The sequence below is a fragment of the Eleginops maclovinus genome, chromosome 4 (genome assembly GCF_036324505.1).
Source record: "Eleginops maclovinus isolate JMC-PN-2008 ecotype Puerto Natales chromosome 4, JC_Emac_rtc_rv5, whole genome shotgun sequence".
Classification (NCBI taxonomy): Eukaryota; Metazoa; Chordata; class Actinopteri; order Perciformes; family Eleginopidae; genus Eleginops; species Eleginops maclovinus.
In genome coordinates, this window is record NC_086352.1 from 13,412,364 (window position 1) to 13,428,825 (window position 16,462).

At 41.4% G+C, this 16,462-nt stretch overlaps 1 protein-coding gene across 3 annotated transcripts in view; it reads right to left on the reverse strand.

The window, feature by feature from the left end:
• Positions 1–16,462, reverse strand: part of itsn2b (intersectin 2b) — a 35,920-nt gene that overhangs the window by 17,003 nt on the left and 2,455 nt on the right. For 2 of the 3 annotated variants that reach the window (XM_063881221.1, XM_063881219.1), the window contains exons 2-16: positions 11,027–11,104; positions 9,834–9,926; positions 9,435–9,498; positions 9,128–9,315; positions 8,636–8,869; positions 7,743–7,836; positions 7,459–7,595; positions 6,498–6,561; positions 5,101–5,238; positions 4,868–4,956; positions 3,879–4,141; positions 3,627–3,776; positions 3,369–3,509; positions 2,733–2,820; positions 651–790 (exon numbers count right to left, since the gene is read on the reverse strand). In XM_063881221.1, the coding sequence (XP_063737291.1) occupies positions 651–790; positions 2,733–2,820; positions 3,369–3,509; positions 3,627–3,776; positions 3,879–4,141; positions 4,868–4,956; positions 5,101–5,238; positions 6,498–6,561; positions 7,459–7,595; positions 7,743–7,836; positions 8,636–8,869; positions 9,128–9,315; positions 9,435–9,498; positions 9,834–9,926; positions 11,027–11,033 (1,890 nt within the window). In that variant the 5' untranslated portion in view covers positions 11,034–11,104. Of the gene's footprint in view, positions 1–650; positions 791–2,732; positions 2,821–3,368; positions 3,510–3,626; positions 3,777–3,878; positions 4,142–4,867; positions 4,957–5,100; positions 5,239–6,497; positions 6,562–7,458; positions 7,596–7,742; positions 7,837–8,635; positions 8,870–9,127; positions 9,316–9,434; positions 9,499–9,833; positions 9,927–11,026; positions 11,196–16,462 lie in introns of all 3 variants that reach the window. The other variant, XM_063881220.1, reaches the window with a different exon arrangement.

The window sequence follows — 16,462 nt, forward strand, 5'->3', positions numbered from 1 at the left end:
GTAGCAAATAGAGATGAAAATATGAGAACAGCAAAGAGACATAAAGCGAAACCTTTAGTAGGTAGAAGAGGTTACGGAGGCAGGCCAGCAGACAGAAGACAGCCTGAAGCATAGAGTCGTCATCACCCACATACTGTCAGGTTAGGAATAAGGGATAAGAGATGAGTGAGAGGGAAGAGAGAGGAAGGAGGAATTGAAGAGAGGCATCCAGCATGGGGGGAAAAAAAGGAAATGAAAAGAGAATAAGTGGGAGGAATAAGAAAAAGGCAAGACAACAGAAGGATCTGATTAGTTAGGAAGGTCAGAAAGAAAGTTAGGATAGTTACATGGAGGCGAGAAAAGAGGAATTAATGGGCGTGCTGCAGTAGTGAGTGAGTATGTAGTATTGGTGGAACTTAATAAACATCAGAACACACATATTTTACATATACAAGTGGTAGAAAAAAATAGGCAAACAAGATATAAAGATGTGGGGATTTTAGTTTATAAGGAAAACAGCCTGTTCTGTGTTAAAGCCTCACATTACTTGAATGTTTCCTGTCGCTTCGGTACAATAAAGAGCCTGCACCAGCAAAGAAGACTTCTATCATGATTAAACATTACTTCAACAATTAATGAGGACATTCAGATAACTGTAAATAATCATTAACCTGCATATCTTTGTTGTACTGGTCCATCTCAGACAGTTTTGCAGCCGTCTCTTTCTCCAGAGCTCCAAGCTGCTCTCGCATTTTCAAGCACGTCCCTTTTTTCTCCGTAACACCCACAGTCAGCGCTGATACGGTGGATGCTAAAAAAAAAGATGGAATACAGTTAAGGAAGCTAGGGATTTCCAGCACTGAAACACTGCTATGTAGGGGGCGACAGTGGTTGATGTATCCTTGGGTAAGATACTTAATCCTGAGTTGTTCCCAATGGCCTGACTAACGGTGTATGAATGTGTTTTGATGTTAGATTCTAGAGCAGGGGTGGCCAACCAGTCAGAGACGAAGAGCCAATTATTTGACTGTGTTACTGCAAAGAGCCACATCATACACACATCGTGGATGTATGTCCGCCCACTTCTCTCTTGCCCTTTCTCTTTTGCTCTCACCCTTTCTGTGTGCTCCAGGGGCATAGCTAGTTTTGAAGTTTGAGTGGGGTGGACTTCACATCCTCTACGGGGGTCCGTGGGCATGCTTCCCCGGGCAGATTTTTAAAAACATCTTAAAGTGAATTGCATGCTTCTGGTGCACTTTGAGAGCAGAATTAAGAGGCTACACAATACAACTGTGTGGTCTTGGTAAGGGGAGGGGGCACAACTCTCAACACTAATGTGAGACATAAAAAAAAATATATATATACATTTTTCTTTTCAATTTCAAAATGTTCATTTGGGTGGGATTTATTTTTTTTATGTGGGCTGAAGTTCACCTAAAATAGGTATAGCTACGCCACTGGTGTGCTCCCTCACTCTATTCCTCTGTGCCCCTCTCTACCTTTCACACATCGAAAATGAAAATCTAAAAATGTACAATAATTGACACACAGACACACACACTCAAAGACACACACTCCAATAGTGACACACTCTGTCACACAGACAGACATCTTGTAAATGTCACACACCATGATATTGACAGAAAGTATTAAGATCAGAGGCCAGTTATTTTCAGCCATTAAGATGTGTGCACTGCCTCACACACACTCTCACTTAATCATGTGAAAACTATTTTTGTATTACTATGCATGCTGGTTTTTTGAACTAAGTTGGCATTCATTGCGTTGAACACTCCTTTACAAATCTGGCTTACAATATTTAAATGTTTGTATTTAAAACAAACCCATGACTAAGGTTGGTTCAAATACTGCTTCATGACAGTTATTTAAAAATAAATGAAGTGTATTTTAGTTAATTATCCTCTCATGATAACTATCTCAACTTTTACCTAACCCTAAGACTGGCAGAAGCTCTGCTGACAGAGATGCACTTTCTCTCTTATTTATTTCGTTATCGCGATTCAGCAACTCAGGAGTCCTTCTGTGTTGGTGGCCAGCTTTCCGTGAACAGGCCCTCTCACACACATCTACAACTGCAAAGTATTACCGTTTTGATTTGATAACTTTGTATTGAGTTATTACGGTTTTATCTGAGTTTTATTTTCGCCGTTCAGAAGCAGATCTCTCCCTTCCCTGTCACATCGCGAGTGCAGTAGAACCCGCCCCCTGTACTGCAGGATCTGCATTCTGATTGGCTAAAGCACTTCCGTGTCGAAAACTCTGTGTAACGATTGGCCTGGAACTTGTGTGTCGTTAACCCTCTTTGAACCTGGATACATATGCGCAAAAAAAACCACACAATTAAATTCCATATGTACTGAGGGGGCATGAGACTGGGCAAAGAGCCGCATGCAGCTCGAGAGCCGCGGGTTGGCCACCCCTGCTCTAGAGCAAGTGGCACTGCTCTGTGTGATAAAGGTCTGAAAGGGTGAATGATGACATGTAGTAGCACTTTGATGAGTGGTAAGGACTGAATTAAGCAATATACAAGTACAGTCCACTTTCTGTAGATTTGCGATCTTTTTATGCATTTTACTTATTTAGTAGTTTTATTTTGGAAGTTGTTGGATACATTATTTTATTGAATTTACTGTCATATAAATACCCAATTTGCCCCTTAATGTTTTGTCTTCTTTTATCTAACATGAGTCCAATGGTGCTGTTGTAATGTCCTTTTATCCATCGATACTAACCAGGCAGGTTGTTCAAGGACATGTTTCTGAGTTTCTCCGTCAGTCTCCTCTGCTCTGGAGTCAGCTGGGACAACTTCCTCTGGAACTCCTGAACAAGATGAAATGCATCATCGCAACAACAAATGCATCATGGGAGGAAAATGTTTGGGAAAGCAGTGAAAGATTCTCTCTTTATGAAGCAATGAACAAAGCAAATTACAGAGAACTGAATGAAGTAGACTACTTTCTTGTTTTCACTTATCATTATGAGGTATATTTTGCTTGCACAATGTAATGGCTGTAGAGTAATGACAGCATCAGAGTTTAGATATAAGAGTATCTAAACTCTGAGAGTTTCCTATAAGCCTATAAGGATCATTAAGGCTCGATTTTTGGCTTTGTTGTGGAAGATGTGAAAACCAAAATGTAGAGGAGAGGACAGTACCCCCTGCTGTCGGCTGAAGACCCGCTGTGATATCTGAGCAGCATTGGAAATGTACTACAATTTTTTTCTGATGATCTGACTTTTAATTTGTCGCTAATCGCACGCTCTGAGGAAAGTGGAAAATGCTGGAGAGTTGGCAGGAAGTTCAAAGGTTTTCTATTGATTTGAAGTTTGAGTAAAGCTTAAAAACATGAAAAACGGGACACACACACCTCCAATTGTTTCTGCAGCATGTTGATGTCCTGGTGGCAGGTCTCTTTCCTCTGATTTGTCAGATCCAGCTCTGTGTTCTTAAGCTTCTTTTTGTTGTGAAAGTCACGTAGCCGGTCTGAGATCTGACGATGTTTGTTACCCTGAGGTAGTGACAGAGAGCATGAAAGAACATTACAAACCCTCCCTAATGTGTTCTCATTTGGTAAAAGAACATTTACCAAAAGAGGGAAAAACTGTATGACTACAGCCTGTCTCACCACAGCCTCCAGCTCCATCTCTAGACTCTTTTTCTTAGCTTTCAGTCTGATGATATCATCCTGCTCCTGCTCCTTTTTTATCTTGAGCTCTCCTCGCCGCCTCCTCTCCAAATCCTCCTTCCTCTGACGCTCGAGCTCCCGCTGTGCAGCCTGGATTGAACCACAGAGGACAGTGAAGTGTAAACAAACTACTCCATGCTGCTAGAAAAAAGGAAGCATTCATGCATTGTGAATACAACCGTAGCCCCTCACCTCTTTTCTCTCGATCTCTCTCTGTCGCTCTTCCTCTTTCTGCCTCTCCAGCTCCCTCTGCCGCTCCAGCCTCCTTTCCTCTTCTTTCCTCCTCCTCTCTTCGGCCTCCCGAGCCTCCTTCTCTCTCATCTCTCGCTCCTCTCTCTCCTTCTGGGCACGACGCTCCCTCTCTCTCCTCTCTGCCTCCAGCAGCGTCTGACGTCTTTTCTCCAGTTCGGCGTTCCCTCGCTCCAGGTTGGCTTTGAATTTATCCTCGAACGACACTGAATAAAAGACAAATAAAACGTTTTTAAAAAGTCAGTGTTGGTGTACTTTTCATGATGAGTGGGATTTAGCAATCAAAAGAAAAACAAAGCAGGATTATTGATTTAGGGACTTTAGAATAGCATTAAGCAGGTGTGTGTCCTTTGCCCCTCTCAAACAAAGAGTTTAATCTCACCAAATTCTGCCTCCAGGCTCCCTTAAAGAAAAGGTTAAAGATAACAAAAGCAGTGTTTTATTCATCACCTATTTATTATTTTATTTATATTTATCGTGATTATTCTGAAGATACTTCAAGTTCAAAGGGAGAACAAACTAAAAGGCAAAAGGCAGCCTGCCAGTTGCCGGGAATGCCTTTTGTTTCTGGAGCTGTTATTGAGCATTTGAAGCCCGTACTGACCAACAGAGAGGAGTGAGGAATCAGTGGTAGATGGCAAACAGCGAAAATAATTGTTTTTACAAGGTTGTTAATCATGGCAACCAATAGATGTCCTTGAGCTAACAGTAATAAATGTGCAAGAAAAATATTAGCTGCGGACAGACAGACAGACAGACAGACAGACAGACAGACAGACAGACAGACAGACAGACAGACAGACAGACAGACAGACAGACAGACAGACAGACAGACAGACAGACAGACAGACAGACAGACAGGTAATAAGATGCATGTTAACACAGATGGCTACACTGTGTGTGTAGTTGGGGTTGGTGGGTTGTGTACTTACTGTTTGGTTTGGTTTTCTGTGGAGGCTCTATGTCAAAGTCATCAGTCAGCGACGCATAGGGAGAGGAGCTGGATCCATTCACTGCTCCCCTGGAACACAATCCCATAATCAAATGTTTATACACACATTAATGTAGTTCATGTTGAATTCACTTAAATGTGGAAAACACATATATCTACTACACAGGGCATTCGTAATGCGTTTTAAATATTGTGCCATATCATTACGCATACCTCTGTGAGGGTGGTACCAGTTCAGTCGGCAGTGTCAGCGGCAGTGGTTGTCCATACTTGGCCATGTCCACGAGATGCATTGCCAGAATGAACTCCTCCGCTTTCAGCTTACCGTCCTTATCCACATCAGCTAAAGTCCTGCAGGTAGACGCCAAATAAGAGGTTTAAGGTTTGTCATTATCTTTAAAGTGGATCATAAAATTGTGGCTAAACTGGAGAAAAGGTTTATTTCATTGTTGTTCTCTATCGAACAACAATGCTGATGACTTGTTCACTAAGTAAAAATTAAGGATTTCTCCAGGATTGAAAATATCTTGAAACTAGCTAGCTGCTTAAGGTACATTATTATTTCACCTTTAAGGTTGGCAACTTAACGTCTCATCTACTTATGGCTATCTATCTACATTGACATTTCATGATTATTTGCATACAGAACAGATTTTGGGAAAGAAAAGAAAAAAGAGTAAGAAGTACAACATTAAGTTTACAATTAACATAATTAAATATAATAAAAAAAACTGGTAATTGATACTAAGAGCAGTTTTACTTGTTAACACACACACACACACACACACACCACACCACACCACACCACACCACACACACACACACACACACACACACACACACACACACACACACACACACACACACACACACACACACACACACACACACACACACACACACACACACACACACACACACACACACACACACACACACACACACACACACACACACAGAAGAAGGCCAGGCTTGGTGGCAGTCAGGAGTTGGGAGTGAACTGATATTGACAAAGTGATAATGAAGGATTACAAAACACACGGTACTGTGCCTCTTTCTGCAAACAGGAGGGCAAAACAACACTTTCACGAGGCTGACTACTAATCAAAGTGTACACCACAGTTTGTCAGCAGACAGGAAATGCACTGTTCACTTCATCATGACAAAACAGAGAGAAATGGATTTCATGATGTCCACGGAGCGCTACGTTCGTCAAAGTATACCTTGGTATGAAAATTGATGGTCATCATATATACAGTAAAAGTAAGAGTGTGTGCAAGGACCGGTCTGGCTACACTCTTACACTACACTATATGTTTATTGTTAATATAATTATAGGACATTGTTTTAAAAGCTCACAGATTGCTATTTTTTTAAACTAGAAGCTAGAACTGTTGCAACCCTACAGAGACAGACACACACACACACACACACACACACACACACACACACACACACACACACACACACACACACACACACACACACACACACACACACACACACACACACACACACACACACACACACACACACACACACACACACACACACACACACACACACACACACACACACACACACACACACACACACACACTTATTCTCACCAGATGGAAGCCAGCTGTATCTGAGTCAGCATCGTGGTTGCCATGGCACCTCTCACCTGTTGACCTGGCAACAAGATTGACAAATGTCAGAACATATACATGCAGTATATACAATGTATGGGTGTGGTGGATAAAGGAAAACCAAGGTGTGTGTGTTAAGACCTGTACAGTGTGTGCACATGAATTAAATCATTTCCCTGACTGACTCCAGGTTCACTTGATTATTTAACAACATTTTAAAAAGTTGGACGCCTGTTTTTTTACAGGCTATGATGATGACAATGATTCCTCTCACCAAATGTGTTTTTTTGTGCTTGAAGCAGCACATGCAGAGTGCATCTTCTTCTGTTACATACTGTATAAGAAGAGGCAGGCGCATATCTCACACCAAACCAACGTAGCAATAGCAATAAGTAAAATGTTTTTTATTTTATTTTGGGGGCGTACATCCAAATATCCTTTGAGATTCTACCATGACACACCAAATGTTTCTGTTAAAGTGAGCTCTAAAAGCTGTTAAAAGCCATTCATGTATGTTTTGTAATGTGTTACATTGCACATATAATATGCAAAAAAAAACACTGAGGAAATTATCTGCTAGTACGGCTAAAGTGAGCCAGTGTATGTGGGCAGGCATGCACAAATGTCGTTTGACTGTATCGTGGATATTTCCAAAGAACTGGTCCTGCAAGGCTTGCAGTAACAGAACGAAAAGGCAAATGGATTCTTGGCTGTGTGTGTGTGTGTGTTGTGTCTGAACACACCCACAGCTGAGGCAGACCCAGCCTCCACTTCCTTAGAGTTGGCTAAGGGTTGACTCACTCAGAAAGAAAGAGAGAGGCCACAGTTATAGATCATGAGTGACTGTTGTCAGGAACATCGACGCCTGCATTCCAGCATACTTTGGTTATGTATGACCCAAACACTGCTCACATACATAAGATACAGACAGGGTTCTCACCACTGAGGTATCCTGTCATCTGCTTATCCAAGCTGTTAAATTGCTGCCTGTATTTGAGTCTGGAGGCATGAGGCACAGCCCAGTCGCTGGGAACAGGACCCATGGGGGACATCACAGAGGGGGACGAGGAAGCAGAGCTGGAAGACAAACAGAGGCCACACAAAAATACAAGCTGAGTGACCCAAACTTCGGAAGGACCACTGTGTTTTTACATTTCAAAGAGACAGACAAGATTAATGAGGCACTGATTGTGCAAAAAGGGAAGTTACTTAGTGGTAGGTTACCTGTTGGATCCTAGGTCCAGCAGCGGCGAGCCCATGTTTAAACCAGAAGAGAGTCCAAGCGGAGATGAGTAGGGGGATGCAGAGCGAGGTAAGCCTGATAACACAAAGCAAACATCCATTACAAAAGCATCCACAATATTATTTTGACATTTTATTACAGCCATTAACCACAACCATAATATCATATATTTTTTTCAGTTTCACAAAGAAAGGAAGGGGGGGGGGGTCATACAGTGGGTCTGTTATATACTGTCTAGCCAAGCTTGCCAAGGAAAGGGAGGCTATTTGTATGGAGATGAGACTGAGAGAACTGACTTGGCAAAACTAAGCCAGGATTCAATCGTTTGACTACTTCCTCCCTCAGACATATCTCGACACTCTGCTGCAAATGCATCAAATATTTCCTCTCAAAGCGGTGCGTTGCAAGGAAATCAGCAACTTCAAAGTGATTATCGAAATGAATGTATTCAATTTAGAGAGACAGTTCATCAGTTAATGTAAAGCAATTCCAACCCTATCAATGCAAAGAAGTACTTAGGGATGAGAGTCTTGTGCTCACTCATTGGTGAGTGTATTTCAATAAAAAGAAAATTGTTTCTAGATGAAACTGCTGATAAGGTCTGCAGACTGTCCTAAGTAGACTTAGAGTTCTGAAAAGAGACGTTGTGGAAAAATTGTTGCATTTTCATATTCATTTGTATAACCGATTTCAGCTCTACAAGCCGAGTGCCACTTCAGAACAATCCAGATGGATAAAAAAGCACAACAGGGAAAAGGGTTAAAGGATATCTAATTTGTATTTGGGGTTGAACTTATGACCCAGTGACAAACAATACTACAGTATCGGAAAAAAAGAGGCGAGGATAAATGAAAGCTGGAAACGAAATGTGTACCAGCAGCCATGGCTCCAGATGGGATTGGTTGCAGAAGTCCCATGGTGCCGTTTCCCATGGTGGGTATCAGGGGCCTGGAGGGGGCTATTAAAGGGTTCAGTCCTGTTGCCGTAGGAACAAACGGGGCGAGGCCTGTCATTGGTGTCAAGTGTGAGAGTCCAGGAGTTGCCATGGAGATAGGGTTCAACATGGCAAGGTTTGTCCCGGGCATCATGTTGGAACCAGAAACCATTCCTATAAACACACACAACAAGTATAAACCTTCAGAATAAAGATAGGGATGAAACTGGTTGTGTTTAAATGTGTAAATATGCAAGTGAGGAAATATCTAATGATGATGTTTTCATTGGTTGTTAATCGATAATGAAAATACGTTGTTGCATCTCTAAGCTTCCCATTTCTTTCTTAGTTTAACAGCGTGACTTTTGAAGATAAGACATGTTTTCTTTCATTTGCTAACTAACATCACAGTATATGATACAAACACTGTACCGTAGGCTGGGTTGGTCAGGACTGGGGTGCGGTGGTTGAGGGTGGGGGCGGGCACTGGAGGCTGCTTCATGATGATTGGCAGAGCTGAGGGAAGCAGTGTTCCCTGGAGTTTTAGCTTTATGAGCTTCATGGCGATGGAAAACTCCAACCGGTCCATCTTCCCATCTTTATTCATGTCAGCCAGGGACCTGAGAGGCAGGAACAACAAAGAGTCATCAAAGTGTTAAATCTTCTGCTTCAAGTAAACTTTTAAGTGAACACTTGCAGAGAACCCGTAGATGAGAGAGAGTGTGTGTGTGTTTCTCACCATATTTGAGCCAACACTGAAGCAGGAAGCCCTGATTGGAGTAAAAACTTCCTGGCCTGCTCCCCTATAGAAAGAAACAGAAAGAAAAGAAACAGAGAATCAAAAGAAAACTGAGATTTCAAAACATAACAAAAAGTGTGTGTCTGCATACCACTATATCACCATTTAGTTTTGTTTTTTTGTGTGTTTGTGTTGCTGACCACAGCAAGTCAACACCAGTTATTTGTATTTCATAGCTACCTGTATGTTCATGAAACTGTCAATTATTGTGATCGATGTGCTTAATAAAGAAGGTGATATCCTGGATAAACAGCCTTATGAAATGTCCTGGCAGGGGAATCTCTGTTAACATGACGCAGCACCTGTCTGTGAAATATGTGTGTGTGTTAATGTTTGTACCTGAGACAAAGCCCATTGATGGGGAGAGGGTGTCAAACTTCTGATCATGTTTGAGCCTCTCCTCCGGAGAGATCGCCCACACACTTGGACCACCTAGAGAAAAAAAACAAGACATTTAAAGCAGGGAGAAGAAAACATGGGACGTAGTCATTTAATCCTCATCAGAGATGCACTGCAAAAACTGTCCGGTGTTTAGGTGTTTGTCCATGGTCCATTATTCTTATACAACAATTTTTTGCTGGTCAAATGTACATGCATGACAGTTTACGTCACAGCCACACACAGACCATGTCGTCGGTCTGGAAGTTCTTTAGTTTAAGTGATACACACACACACACACACACACACACACACACACACACACACACACACACACACACACACACACACACACACACACACACACACACACACACACACACACACACACACACACACACACACACACACACACACACACACACACACACACACACACACACACACACACACACGAGAAGAAGGCCAGGCTTGGTGGCAGTCAGGAGTTGGGAGTGAACTGATATTGACAAAGTGATAATGAAGGATTATAAAACACACGGTACTGTGCCTCTTTCTGCAAACAGGAGGGCAAAACAACACTTTCACGAGGCTGACTACTAATCGAAGTTTACACCACAGTTTGTCAGAAGACAGGAAATGCACTGTTCACTTCATCATGACAAAACAGAGAGAAATGGATTTCATGATGTCCACGGAGCGCTACGTTCGTCAAAGTATACCTTGGTATGAAAATTGATGGTCATCATATATACAGTAAAAGTAAGAGTGTGTGCAAGGACCGGTCTGGCTACACTCTTACACTACACTATATGTTTATTGTTAATATAATTATAGGACATTGTTTTAAAAGATTGCTATTTTTTTAAACTAGAAGCTAGAACTGTTGCAACCCTACAGAGCAGAACAAAAGTACTAAAAGTTAGATTTAAAGAAAAGGACAGTGGATTGTTAAACAGATTAAATGTTTTTCATACAAACTGTAAGAAAGAGTAACAAACAAATCATGTTTATGACAGTTGTGCAGCCACACATCCGCATCAAACTGGAAATTATTACTAGAACCAACACTGTGAGCCTCAGCAAAGCCACACACACAAACCACTCTACACACACACACACACACACACACACACACACTGCAGTGATCTTACCATTCATATTTGCAGGTGGAAAAAGCAGAGGAGGGGGGGGAAATCCTGACGGCGTCCTCAGCTACCGCTCGCAGCCATCTGCAAAACACACAGTCACAGCCCAGTCATCAGTCAATACTGCAGCGAGGACAGGACAGGGGTGTCACTGAGAGGAGCGAGGGAGGAGAGGCTGCAGGGAGAGAGATTCTGGTCGGTCAGCAGAGTCAAACAGGGCTCCTCCTGTTTCCTCAGTCAGGAGCAGCTGGCCAGATCCCAAAGCGTTTACACTACTGCTCTAAAACTACCCACATGGGCCATTGTAGAGACAAAACACCAATGAGCTAGACTCAAAAACACACATTAGATTTATCCTCACTATTAACAGATGTATAAACTCTATTCAGCTCTATGTTTGGCCTCTAGTGTCCTGGTACATGTATCAGTGCTGCATGGTGCGGCCCAGATTTGAAGGCTACATGTTACATTTTGGACAATGGTGAGCAAGTTATTATTTGTGACGATCCAAAGCAATATTTATCTATTATGGGTTTAAAAAACATTTAAAAAGACATGTTTTTTGTTGTTGTTTGTTCATTGTAAGCTTTGATTACAAACTTACAATACACCACTATGAGTATCAGCAGGTTCAATGTTTACTGTTTTACTTTGTGTGGTAGCATGCTAATATTTGCTCATTTGCACTTAACAAAGTTCAGTTGAAGTTTATGGAAATATTTTGAAGGTATTGGTCATCAGGTTTTCCTGAAGAGGGCATGAATGTGTGTAACAAATATCACGCCAATCCATCCCATAGTTGAGAGATCTCACCTTAAATGGCTTGGTCCAGAATTCTTTGACAATACATCCTGCAGTTGTTGACATAATTCAGTCTGAATCAAGTAATGGACGGATAAATATATGATGACTTCACCATCTAAGCAACTCTGCAGTTTCATTTCAAACCTTCCTTCCTGTCACCACACCTTCCTCAAATGTATGTTGCATCATGCTTTAAACCCACTCTTGTTGAGTCAAGCAGATGCAAAGTGTGGGAAAGCAGCTGCTTCACATGAACCTGTTTGTTCAATGTAGTGGGAGGACACACTTTTTCTGCAAGGTTACACTGTGTGCGTTTTCTGTCATTACTGACAATATTCAGTGCCGAAGTGGAGTTGTGTCACTGTGTCGGTGTCTCCATGTCTCAGAAGCGATGATAGATAAGACAGTCAGCTAACTAGTGAGCTTCTGTATTTGACCACATCTTTTGGAACTGTGACTTTAAGCATTGCCTGGGATGATAAAAGGGAAGGCTATGGTAGGTCTCAACACGGTTGTGACTGCAGCGCCGCTTCACCGGCTGAAAAACCAACACAAACCTGCTTTCAGATCCAAAACAGATTTCCCAATGGATGTAAAGTGTAGACCTTTGCTTCGATAAAGAGGCTGATAACATAAGACCCCATGTCAACTCTCAGGATAACATTTTAAGACATTTAAACAACAATAATATCTGTATAATGTGCAGTCTTGTATAACTTTACCTTCGCATATGATTTTATTATGCATTTCGTTCTACTATGCGCAATGACAATACAGTTCAATCTAATCTAATCATATGTTCATTCACGTTATGTTTTGCATCCATTTGTTGTTCTATTGTTTTATTTCCCTCATTTCGGATTGCACTAAATTACCTTCAGAATGAGAAAAGTAATATAATACCTCATTCAAATCTATTTTTAACGTTAATCTTAAAGACACTCGATATCAGACCACCATCAGGTGCTGTAGCTTTTACATTCTCTACTGGCGTGCTGAACACCTGCTTCCTCTATGACTTTATCTCCCCCATCAGCCTGCAGTCAGACTCACATAATGTAGTCTGAGGAGGAGGAAAAGGAGGAAAGAAATTCCAATCCTTCTGCTCAACACTTCCTGCCCAGTAATCCACGGACACAAGCATTTCCTCGTCAGACGTCAGTTGACAGGAAGTGATCATGGATTTTGGCCAAAGACAGCTTTGATGTCCAAGACTCTTTTTTTTTTTGACCCAGAGTCAGAGCTAGGGTTGGAAAAGAGGCAGGGCAAGAAAAACAGACTGAGAAGTGATTTTTTAAAAGGAAGCTAAATGACTGATGACTGGTCTGCTGATATGAGCACATGAAAGAAAGCATGAATGAGATAAAGGAAGAATGGGAGTGGAAGTGTGCTGTTTTTGTTAACATGCATGCTCTCACAAGGGGCAAAGAACAGCATGGAGGCTAATCTACGGCCTGCCATCTGTCGCTCTCTCCCTCATTCCTCCTGTGTCAAGTCCTTCTGACTCCTGTGTTTCAATCTCACGTTTTTGTCTCATTCCCCTTCACTCTGCCCTTGTTCTTTGTATGCAGTCTTTGTGAAATATTGAAGTAGGAGTGTCTGTTTATAGACACTTCTTCTTTAAGAATGTACTCAGTGGTCATGTTTGAAGGACTACCAGCTCAGAAACATCAAAAGACAGGTACCCTTGCAACAATTTTCTGCCCAAGATGCCAAACATCTCAGGTAGTTCACTGTTTGGAGTCCCTGATAATGTTTCTAACACTTGTTGTGCATATGTCCCCGCAAACGAACATGCCAATAACACACGAGAGTGATAAGGCGACATTATCCACCATTCACAATAGGTCAGGCTCTTGTCATGAAGTTTAACCCCTAGTAATGCAACACTGTAGGAGTTTCTGTGGGCTTTCAGGTTTACTGTTTCCAAAGTGAGAGAGGAGTCTGGCTTTCCCTGAGTTTAGGCCTACCTGACGGACTGACTACCTTCAGTAGTAGACTCAGCTTTGCAAACCTCATGCAAAACCTTTCTGAATAACAAAAGCTACGGGAATGCTGCTGTAAAAGATGCACTGGTTTGACGTCAGCAGCTCAAAAAAGGAGAAACTTTACACGTTTGTTTAACAATGGGGAATTCTACATGTAAAGCATGCTGAGCAATTTTTATGAGCTCAGAAAAAACTGTTCATTCTGGATACAAAATCATTTCAATAATAATAAATTCTCAACAGAAAGCAATACTTTGATTTAAACTCTAGCTACACCATTGTGTGAAGCTGATTTCGGAATAATTGTAAAAGTTTGTTCCAGATTGGGAAAATCTGCATTAAGCATAATCCTGATAACAAATCAGATACAACTATATTTTAGTGTCTTATTGAATGTCCTTGTGAAGCAACAAATCAGATTAAAAACTACTAATATAAAACATTATAAATGTATGGCAACAGCTATCAGCGTGTTATTTAAATAATGATAACAATAATACAAAAACAACACACCCTATTTGAAGCATCACAGCATTACAACGTAAAGCTGATGAATACAACACAGTTGAAAAGGCGTCTCCCCACAATGTAAATTCACCAATATTGCAGTTACACATTACAAGAATTAAGTCAGAATAAGATAGCACTATGTTTTCCAAATGGCCTAATGCTGGTCTTGTGTCAACACAGTAGTCCCATTACTGCTGTCATGGTTGAATACATAAATAGACATATGACTCATATTGAATCCCAACCTGTAGATTACGTAATAACCCGTCCACAGTCATGGAGCGGGGGAAGGGCAACAGCCAGGTGAAGATGCAAACGGTATAGCATGACCACATTCTTTAGAAAAAATGTCTCCCTGCAGGTTGAAAGGTCACCAAACTCAATTGTCCATAGTAGAGACAGATAGTGGTAGCTTTCTATGAGAATTGCATTCAATTCAATGCAGATCACTGCAGCATAATTACCTCTATACACAACACAGTACTCCATGACAGGAGTAATAACAGCTAGGGATACTTTAGTATTCCTTGGACTATTTCAGTTGTGGATTCAGGCTACATGGCCACTGGATGAGACCAATTTTGTATTAAACTCTCAGCCATCCACCCTGCACAGCCGGTTGCTCGTAGCATTTGTGCTCATCCTACAATCCTTCTGCTGCCTTCTCTTAAAGTCCACAAAAAGGTGTTTTGTAAGAAAAAAAGCAACAGTGCAATACAGTTTAATGTCAGAAAGATCATTATGACATAAATGAATGAGGGGAAGCAGTTAAAAAAGTCTGGATTTACTAAACGTTACTCTCAAGCCCTGAACACTACTAACACACGGCTGTTCGTCAAACCAATGCAAATTTACAAGCTTCTTTCAGCCCACACATTTTGATATGGATTAAATAAACAGTTACATTGAAGTATATCTTTAGAGTTCATGGTGAAACACATAATAATGAATTAATGCCTGGCTTGAGTATGGTGGTAAAAGACACACCACAATTCCTCAGCGGGCAGTGTTTCTTTTCATTTATGCCTTGCTTATGGCGGTCAAACCTCACCTTCATTTCTGCTTTGGTTTCTGCTGAAAGACTGGGACATTTCCTTCTCTCCGTTAGTTTATACAACACTGAAAACTGTTGGATAAATAGCCTGGCTGCCCCTGACCTTGGCAGTGTCAGTAGTAGCTTTGAACCCGGCATGTAGTTTTCTCTTTGTATGTGTCTGTGCTTGACATGTACTCTGTTTAGTATGCACCTTTTATACTGCACCTTGCTGTCATTTAGACTATTTAACATTGACAGAAGAAAATACAGAACACAATGAAGAACCTGACAGAAAAAGGAGGATTTACAATGAACCTTTTCTCCTTTTTTCATCCCTTCACTTCCTCATTCTCTGGCTGTCTTCAGTCAGTTTTTCCTCTTTCTCTCTCTGTCTTTTCATGTGTCATTTTAAATCTATCTCCCCATCGCTAAATCTATACCATACCAGTTGTGTGACCCTGACCTGTCCTCATCACTTCTCTGTTCTGAACAAGCACTGTCTGTCCAGCGAAATGATAGATTTTCAGCCGCCTCGCTCAATGACCTCACACCAATGACATCAACTCCATCCGATGACTCTATCTCCCTGTGTGTGTGTGTGTGTGTGTGTGTGTGTGTGTGTGTGTGTGTGTGTGTGTGTGTGTGTGTGTGTGTGTGTGTGTGTGTGTGTGTGAGAGAGAGAGTTTCTATGTACAGAAAAATCACCCTATGCGTATTTGACTATTCATCTTATTATGTTTGTTCCTGTCTCTCTGTCTGGTTCCCTCTCTCAGCAAGTGCTGCAAAGACATTTTGAAATGTTTCAGATTGTTTTGTTTTTTTAAGAGGCAAGGCAGGCCTCTCCCTCCTTTAGTCTGCTTTGGCCCGCCCTGATTTGTCAATATATCAGGAGGTTATGACAGGAGAGGAGAAACATTGTTATATTATAAAACTGAACTAGAGATAGAATTAAAACAGTGCATTTCTGGCAGTACTGTGTGTATATGCGCATGGGTTTCCTCTCATGCAAGTTAATAAAGAAGGAGTAGGGATATAAGACTTTAGATCTCTTTACCAAATCAATACTGGGCCTATCGAGAGGAATAGTGCATATTGTCACACTTG